The sequence below is a fragment of the Bombus vancouverensis genome, chromosome 16 (genome assembly GCF_051014615.1).
Source record: "Bombus vancouverensis nearcticus chromosome 16, iyBomVanc1_principal, whole genome shotgun sequence".
Taxonomy (NCBI): domain Eukaryota; kingdom Metazoa; phylum Arthropoda; class Insecta; order Hymenoptera; family Apidae; genus Bombus; species Bombus vancouverensis.
This window is the reverse complement of record NC_134926.1, coordinates 9,424,702-9,434,060: the sequence shown is the minus strand read 5'-3', so window position 1 is coordinate 9,434,060 and position 9,359 is coordinate 9,424,702. Positions and strand designations below refer to the sequence as shown.

Sequence of the window (9,359 nt, the reverse complement as noted above, 5' to 3'; positions counted from 1 at the left end):
TAGAATAACTGTGGCCAAAGATTACTCAGATAGAGAAGTGAAGTTATCTTTTGTTCGATTGCAGACTATAATCAGAACCGCTCCTCTAGAACTTTAGCTATGTCTGAACAATTTCAGTTCAGTGTCTTTCGTTCTTGAACGAACTAACCTCAAAAACTTCGCTATCCATTAACTATCCGTTAAATCATTATCAGGATCATCGTAGGTTCTCCTGCTTTAAAAGATTTGATTGAATCTCCATTAGGACCGTTAAAAATCTTAATCAATCGATCCTAACCAAATTACATTCGATGTATTTTGTTGTAAAACTAGTTGCTCAATTTGAAAAACCTCGCTGTCTACAACAGGTCATTAGGAGGATCTGAAATAATTCATAAGGGTAGGCCCGAGTTACATCTGTCGTTTATTTTTAAAAAAAGATTTGTCACTTCGAAGAACCTCACTGTAAACACTAATCAGAATTGAGGTCATCAAACAGTGACCGATTGTGTATCTAAAAGAATTCTGCCCACTTATTTAATCGGCAAAAGAGCTGTGTCCATAGCAATCAGGTAAATCTGCTGCTGAGAATCGTTGTATAGCCACGTGAAAATCTATTGAGAGTAAAAATGTTCGCAAAAACCCCTGTCACCTAAGGCTTCAGCACGGACACATCACCAGCATTGTCCAAGTCTGAACATCATCAAATTCTCCGGCAGAACCACTCGGAAATCTGGCGTTACTTTATACCGAAGTGTCATCGTGATAAATTAGCTTCAGCAAGGGCAGAAAACTCGCATAACCCCGTTTTCACGAACACGTGTCTCAGCGGAAAGCTCAAAGAGATTAGAAGATTCTAGGCCACTATGCGGATGAATGTGTTTTCTTGAGTTTGCGGATGTTTGAAAAGGTTTGGAGAAAATTTCTGGCAAACTATGAGAAACTATGGGCAGGAAGGTGGGAATAATTTGAGTGGAAATAGTTGCAAAGGAATTGGAAATAATCGTTACGAGGGTATTGAGACGAAAGAACAATCGAAGGGCCGGCACACGCGATTGTTCGCGATGGAAGCGAACCGTAAGACCGCACTGCTTAACTGCAATCACGCGCAACTGTCGTCAAAGCCACCGCGGTCACAACAAAACCTGCGAAACGGGGGAACCACGAGAGGTGGCGGCGTCACGCTACCACGCGTCGCCACGACCTCATACTGCCGCACGAAGAAACTTCTTGGTCGGGATGTAAACGATGTTAAAAACATTTAAGATAGAAAAAGACCTTATTAAGATTCATATCGGATGTTTGAGAATAAGTGTTTACGTTATATAGAGCTTGTTAAGTTTTGTTATCTAGTTAGTATAATTTTTGACATAACCGACTGTGAAATATTCAGTTTACTTTGTTACAAGTCATGTAACGATAAGATTGATAATTCGTATCTGTTGGTAACCTATCATCGACTTCTAGATATTATAGATTGTTTTTTTCAAATAAGGGTAAAACAGATCTCGATGTTACCTTCATATACATGATACGGTAACATATAATAAAACAGATAGGAATATTAAAATCAATGATCGATCTAGCAAAAGGAAAAAAGAGGGATCGAGCTAATTTCGAAAATAATGGAGTAAATTGAAAGAATAACTTATTGTATTTCATCTCTCCTGCGTAGATAGAAAGACCAGTGTTTAGGTAAGAAAATTCATATAAACTTCAAAATTTTGTCATTATTCATTAGTCCTAGACGGTTCGAAGTGAACCGTACCGTGGCGCCGAGCTGCTGTCGCGATAGTCATGCCGTGGTAGATTTCAAATTGCCAGCGCACATTTCTGCTTAGACGTGATTTTCGTTCATAGATGTCATAATTATATATGTACATGCACAGATTCTCCACAGGATAAAAAAAATTACACAAATATGTGTCTTTTGGTTCTATCATTTGTTTTCGCCGAAAATGTGTATGAGTTTCTCGCTCATAGCGGTGCGTATATGTGGCACACATATATGAATCGTTCGGCTCTATCAATTGTTTTCGCCAAACGCATATATGAGTTCCTCGACCAAATTGATGGCTTACACGGAACGCATATATGCGGCAGTAGTCCGCAAAGGGCTAAGATAGGAATTTGAAAGCTCTATATTGATAGCACTTGAAGGTTCAAGAAGTTTTATATCAGAGGCTATATAGCATATTACTTCCAACCTATTTAACCTAAAATTCCGATATTCACAGGGAGAATAAGCGTAAGAATAAAAATGATAAAATTAATCTTCGATTAAGCATTTTATCATGAACGCTCAAGCATCAAACTTTACGCACTAAATGACATCCTTCGAACGATTTGAAGTTTCATTAGGTTAGGTTAGACAGTAAGCTACCTATTATCTACCGCTATTAAAACGAGAAGTTTAAAGTTGTAAAATTTCATATCATACTAATTATGAGAAATTATTTCAGGATATAACAGTTACTAAAATAGTATTATAGTTATCATAATTATTACAAACTAACATTAGCACTTTAATTCAAAATTATTGCTTAAAAAGTATTTCACATGAAAGTATTTTGTATGATAAATTTGCCACTTTTCATTGTTATACACAAAATACGTTTCTTACATGAAGTTTTCTATGTTCATCATAGTAAAATTCCAGAAGATGTAAGAAGCGCTCAGATCTTTTTCCAAGTGTTTCAGAACCTAAGACACAAAGTGCCATTTGATTTCACGTCTATCCTGTCCTTAGCCAGTGATGTTACAACCTCAAACGACGATGCAACGACCATTGACTAAATACAGCAATATAGAATTCAAATGCCCAATATCACAAATTTTACTTTATCGACATGAACGACATATAATCTTTAATATCTATGCCCAAAATTGTAGATGGCGTAAAAAATAACTAATTCTTTGCACGTTCCGTACTGTAGTTCCCTAGATTTCTATTGCAACAATTTAAATAATATTTCTTCAATTAAATATATTTTGTATACACCGGATACAATAAAGTAGATTCTGTCAAAATTATTTCATTGCAAAAATGCTTTTAACGTTAAAAATAAATTACTCTGAAACCAAATCCTTAAAAGTTGATTTGATTCACGTAGAAGGTTAAGATTATTCAAAATTAACCTAACTATACTATGTTTTCCTGAAATTTATAAATATTTATTTACAAATGGTTTCAAATAATTGCAGCATTCGTTTAAAAATATATATGCTGTAAGTTTGGTGAAAAATATGGAACATCAAATCAATAGAAATTAACTGTTACAAGTCCTCCTTGCGTCTCTTTTTAAACTCAAATATCCAACAAAGATGCAACAGTGCGCTCGATACGAAACAGCTGATTATTTAATCAAAACTTCGTAGTTAAAGTACAGAATACAGTTATTTTAGCGTACAATATATAGTTCGATTATATATTTGTGATTAAAGTTAAGGTTTGCGAAAGTGACTTTAAACTAAAACTTTTCTAGAAATATGTCACGATTCTATAACTTTTTTAAAAAGGGGAAATGTTCTGTGATTGGGATGATACACGTTGGTGCATTACCTGGTATAAAATTTCCGTTAGATTTAAAAATACGTAAAACTTAAGAATTCGTCAGAACAATATCCAGCAAAAATATTTTGTTGAAAAATATTTTTTGAACAATGAATGACTTGTTTCATTTGTTATTTATATTTGCACATTATTGGCTCATGATATTGAAAAATGATACTTTTCAGGAACACCTTTGTATAGTGGTAATACCAAAAAAATTATAAGTAATGCAATAGAAGAAGCGATAACTTATAGTGAATATAATATTGTAAGTTTAATTACATAATTCATCTGCTATTAGTTTCATGGTTTATTAATATAGCATATTTACTTTTAAGGACGGTATATTAGTAGAAAATATGCATGACATTCCATATGTAAAGCCCAAAGATTTAACTCCTGAAACTACAGCAATAATGACCAGAATTTGCACAGAAGTAAGAAAAGTATTACCTGAAAATATACCCTGTGGTATACAGGTACGAATCGAAGAATTTATCACATAAAATATCAGAAAAATCTATAACTTATTAAAGAAGAGACAATAACCGAAATAGATTTTGGCAGGATGTAACAAGGAAGCCATAGCTGTAGCAAAGGCAGCAAATCTTCAATTTATCAGAGCAGAAGGGTTTGTCTTTTCTCATATTGCAGATGAGGGTTTTACAGATGCATGTGCTGGCTCTTTATTAAGATATAGAAAACAAATTGATGCAGATGATATTCTTATTCTTGCTGACATTAAAAAGAAGCATAGGTAATTTATTAATATACTTGAAAAGGGAAACTCATTTTTTTGCTTGATTTGTTCTTAGTCTAATGTAAAAATCATGTTGTTCTTTTCCTATAGTTCACATGCAATCACTTCTGATGTAAGTTTATCAGAGACAGTAAAAGCAGCAAAATTTTTCTTAGCTGATGGAATAATACTGACAGGGATTACCACCGGTGACCCAGTTAACGTATCAGAATTTACAGGTATTTCCTTATTTTGTCAAATTGTAACATTTATATAAAAATTTTAATAATGAAAGATCACACTATATACAGAGATTAAACAGAATAGTAAAATACCAGTTCTTATTGGTTCTGGCGTTACAAAAGACAATATAAAAGATTATTTATCCTCTGACGCCGTAATTGTTGGATCGCATTTTAAAATCAGTGAAACTTGGCAAAAAAGAATTGATAAAAAAAAGGTGAGCGACTTTATGGTAAAAATGAAAGTCCTGCAAAACTTCCAATAAAGATTACACTAAAAATGTATATTTAAAAAATCATGTTTTTTAAATATTATTTTTATATCTATTTGTAATTCTAATTAAACATATACTGTGTACATACCTACAAGTTAATTTTCTACGTTCCTTATTATTAATAAAATGAATGCTGTATAATCGGAAATTCGAGAAAAATGACTGAAAAAATTAATTATGAGCGGAATAAAACGGAAACACTCGTAACCGGTTTTATGAAACTTGTCCTACACATTGCATGAATAGATACTTGATAGAAGGGTACAAACTGAGATTTGGAATCAAATTTATTATGACACAGCTATAAATTATATTGTTTCACGCAAAGTTGACAAATTTCTCAAAATAATACAGAATCAAAGACAAATGCTAAATAATTTCAAAAATAATGTATAAAAAAATTAATTTCGTCCGCTATGAAACTTGCACAAATATTGAATTTATTTACATCTTTCAACGTGTTTAGACGCCGTTACAATAAGCAAATACATTTACTTATCCGTGATTATTGTCATTCCCAAGACACATTTATCCAAAACGAAAAAAGAAAATGAGAAACACTATAAATTTCCTAAAACAGAAGCAAAAAAAAGCCCATTATTGATACAAGGTTGACGTGACATCAGAACTCTTCTTATTTTGTAAGAAATTTTACGAGTTCATTAGAACTCATCAAGTTTTTAAATGGCTATTTTATGGACATAGATAAACTTGTTCTGGTTCTGTGATTTCGTTGATATTTTTATTTCTGCTCTCGAAATAGTAGAATTATTTTAGTATGATATAAACTCGTGGCAAATATTAAACCGCAATTTATATACGTAAGTAGGTGCCAAAGTGTGGAAATCAGTGCTCGTGATACAAAGAACATGCCAAAGAAAATTCAGTTCTCGTGTTCACATCTACTGTTGATAAATATTCTGTTTATACACAAACATATATACATATATACGCATCATTTATAAAATAATTTAGCTCGTAGAAAACCATCTCAAACATATGTACGCTTGTAGTAGTTCATCAATTTGAACTTATAGAAATCTTTTACAAATACGTATATTATGTGTTACATAAAATATTTTAAAATTTTCTACCACTCTTATGAGACTTAATTATTATGATTATATTGGTAATGTTTGAAACAAATCTATATATATATATATATATATATATATATATATATATATATATATATATATAGAAATTACAAGATATTTAGCGCAAATATATATTTCACAGAGATCATAAATCGAAATCATAATAATAAACCTCTATATCAGTTTGAGAGCCAAGTAGCGCGATCGCGTTGTGTACATTTTGTGTCGAAAAGTCCAAGTACATTTGAACGCTACGGACGACTGACAGTATTTTGTATTTCATTGTTATCTTCTCAATAACTTTTATTGAACAAAACTTGAAATATTTAATAATATAGATGTATTTCATAAAGTAACAAATATATATTTTTTTTATTGTTTAATTTGTATTTTACAATTCGTCCAGCTGGACATTCGGTAAATAAGTAACAAATATGACGAGCAATATTGTGCCGCTTGGTTCTCTTCGTAATCGATTGAGACAAGCGCTATCGTGTTATTTGGGATTTTCCGACCCTGTTTTTACAACGACTCCTGGGACTCGGACGGATATTTAATAAGATTATCCTGAACACGTCTCTCTATTTTACGTTGTACAAATTATTCGTATTGCAAAATTTTTGAAATTTCGTTACGGATAAAAAATAATTTTCTTCAATTGTTGACATTTCCTCAATTAATTGAACGCTATCAAATCTCACATACGCAACGTTCGATATCGTATTAACAATTTTTCCATTAAAAAGAACGAAATATCCGAATAAGTTCCCCTTTTACACTTTTATCGTAATTTTGTTTTCCTACTACTGAATTATCTCCCTCTGCATATATACATATCTTGTAACAGAACATTAAAAATCCATTAATTTGTTTCCACGTATTTTCAGTGCGTCTTCGCTTCTAAATATTATTTTCCAGGGAATTACAAATTAACGATTTATCCATACTTGAAGTCAATTTGGCGAGAAGAGTTTCTTTGAGAAGACAAAAGTATAAGATTCGGAAGGCTAAAGGAACAAGTCGTCTGATCGATAGATTTCGGGATTGGGTTATTTTTTGAGCACATAAGGGTTTCCAGAAATCAATGTCAGAGAAGTAGGCGATACTAGGTCGTAGGAAACAAAATGTTTCTCATGCCCGGTTTGTTACTGGCATGCATTGACTCGTATCAATCCAACAGCGAAATGGAGGCATCCCCCAAACAGTATTGACAGGGGAGACTGGCGCAGGCGTCTCGTTCATACTGTTTAGAGTGGTATTCCAATCTTGTCCCATTCACTCTACAAAATTCATTTGTATTCCATCTTCGAAATCCATTCTGCTCTAATTTTTCGCCAATTTCGTCATACATTGTTCTACGTAGCTATCAGTATGAAATAGCAGCGTGCGCATACAACCTCTTCAAACTCATTTGTAAACAACGATAAGATTACGTTTGATTTACGAATACCTCTAATCCAGCAAACAAACGTTACACGGAGTTATCCGATTTTTGAGGAAACATTACAGCATCGTTATATTTACAGTTTCGATAAAGTTATGTCTATATTAAGGTATATACTAGAGTATAAACTAGACATAACCTAGACATGAACTAGACATTGTATAAGAAAAGAAGAACAAAAAAGAAACAAAATATCTTATCATAGAGTTATTACGACTTAAAACAATAAAGAACAAAGGCTTATGTATTCGATGGTTACATTCAACATTTCATTGGATGCCACATTCACCGTTTAGGCAAGGTTATGGCTATATTAAGCATAGATGAAACATAACCTAAATATACAAGTAAGAAAGTTTCTCGCAGGATTATTACAATTCAAAAGAATAAAGATCAAAGATCTATTTAGCAGGATTTGACGTTTCGACTATCGATTTTTTTACATCGAGTTGGTTAACTTTACTTTATTTTGAGAAGCACTGCTACATATGATTGCCACTACAGGCAACACGATGTCGCTACGAGCTAAATGAAGCTACTTTATTTCAAGGAAAAGGAATGGTAAGAGACCTTTCGCAGGTATATTTTCAGATAAAGACTTGGACCTGGCTTTTCGGTCCTGAAAGAATTTAGACACAGAATTTTCGCGGAAAAAGGGAAATTCTTTTAGTAGGCTAGGTAAAAATGCTTTCCAAGTGTTCAAGCGTTAACAGCGGCCAGCAGCTGTTCGCCCAGCTGAGCGTTCCCTCACTACCGAATTGTTTTCACTGACGAATCAATGAATCGTCAGGCCCCCGTCGAATTCTCGGTTCGTGAGGGTTCTTCCTTTAAAAAAATACTTACCTGTCGCGTACGCTAAATTACGAAAGATTCACATTACGTCAGTTGCTAAAGCTGCTCGCACGTGTCTAGGTGCGAATTCTCAGCAGCCAAGATGAAGGTCAGCATAAAAATAAAAATCACCCGAAATACGTTTTGCGTTGTTTCTCGATTCTTTCAATTTATGGAAACGTATTCTTGACAAAATCTTTTTAACATATATGTGATTGAATTCTATGATCGGCACTTGATATTTATTATCGTAAAAACGGGTTGCTTATTGAAGGTGGGTCAACGATTATATCTCGTGTAATATAAATAACGACAGTTAAGAATTACATTATTACCGTGCTAGATATTTTATACGAGTGCCTTGCACTACCAGCAACCAAGTCACGGAGCTCCTCATTGATTTTCCACTTCCTGCATTAACGGTTCTTTCAATTTCGTGGTTCTTACAGCCCACGCAATTTCGAATCTCATCTTATATCTTTTTCAAAATACAGTGCCGTCTTTAAACTGTATCTCTGATGAATAAGTCTGCCTATAAAAAGAAGACATAATTAGTAAAGAATTCCCGTAAACAGCATGACCTTAATATTACAGATAGAACTAGGATGACTTCCTATCGAATCGTCAGATTTTTAATTTTCCAAATTCAGATAAGATTTGCAAAATATCCGAGAAAAGAGGAGATCGATGCGACAGGGGCGTCGTACGATGATACGACCCTGATATTGCTTTAAAAGCTTCCCCCCTATACGGCTGCCCCCACCACCATGTTGTACCTCGGCTCTCGCCCCTCAACAACGGCTTGACTGTTCAGCCAGCCAGCCAGTCGAAATCAGCTGACGACTATTACTACGGGCAGTTCCTACCACGGCTCCTCAAACGCAACACTGTTCAGGCGAGTGGATCCTTTTCTCTTCATACACTTCTTCTTCCTTCCTCTTTCTTTCTCTAAACACATAAACGTGTGTCGCTTGTTTCTCTGGCCAGTGTCGTATCGCGGGGGTCAACCAAACCCCGGGGCATCGCGCGAAACGCCGATAATACGCAAGACAACGATCAGTTATTTGTTATGGTCGAGATAGAAGAAAAAAGAGAATCGAGTCGTACGAAACCACCCTTTGACACGGGCCTGTTCGTTTATTCGGGTTTTTCTTCGCTACACGTCTACGCTGTGTGTTACCGCTGTGTGTGTGAGAGTG

At 34.1% G+C, this 9,359-nt stretch overlaps 1 protein-coding gene and 1 long non-coding RNA gene across 3 annotated transcripts; one reads left to right on the top strand and one right to left on the bottom strand.

The window, feature by feature from the left end:
• Window positions 1-3,232: 3,232 nt before the first annotated feature.
• On the top strand, window positions 3,233-4,897 carry LOC117160154 (uncharacterized protein F13E9.13, mitochondrial). The gene is made up of 6 exons (XM_033340672.2): window positions 3,233-3,544; window positions 3,718-3,800; window positions 3,871-4,011; window positions 4,090-4,289; window positions 4,383-4,510; window positions 4,583-4,897. Exons 1-6 carry the CDS (start codon window positions 3,469-3,471, stop codon window positions 4,777-4,779), a joined length of 825 nt encoding a protein of 274 aa, XP_033196563.1. The 5' UTR covers window positions 3,233-3,468; the 3' UTR covers window positions 4,780-4,897.
• Window positions 4,898-6,238: 1,341 nt separating this feature from the next.
• On the bottom strand, window positions 6,239-9,251 carry LOC143303757 (uncharacterized). Of its 2 annotated transcripts, none has more exons than XR_013060381.1 (2): window positions 8,753-9,251; window positions 6,239-8,692 (listed from the first exon to the last, which is right to left on the bottom strand). It is a non-coding gene; the product is annotated as an uncharacterized LOC143303757 (long non-coding RNA). The 2 variants fall into 2 exon arrangements; XR_013060380.1 differs by having other exon boundaries at window positions 8,937-9,251.
• Window positions 9,252-9,359: the final 108 nt, after the last annotated feature.

Bases quoted from the DNA above. Each gene is read 5' to 3' on its own strand.
- LOC117160154 (XM_033340672.2), top strand. From the start codon at position 3,469: ATGTCACGATTCTATAACTTTTTTAAAAAGGGGAAATGTTCTGTGATT. The intron at 3,545-3,717 runs GTATAAAATTTC...GATACTTTTCAG, and splicing joins ACACGTTGGTGCATTACCTG to GAACACCTTTGTATAGTGGT. The intron at 3,801-3,870 runs GTAAGTTTAATT...TTTACTTTTAAG, and splicing joins CTTATAGTGAATATAATATT to GACGGTATATTAGTAGAAAA.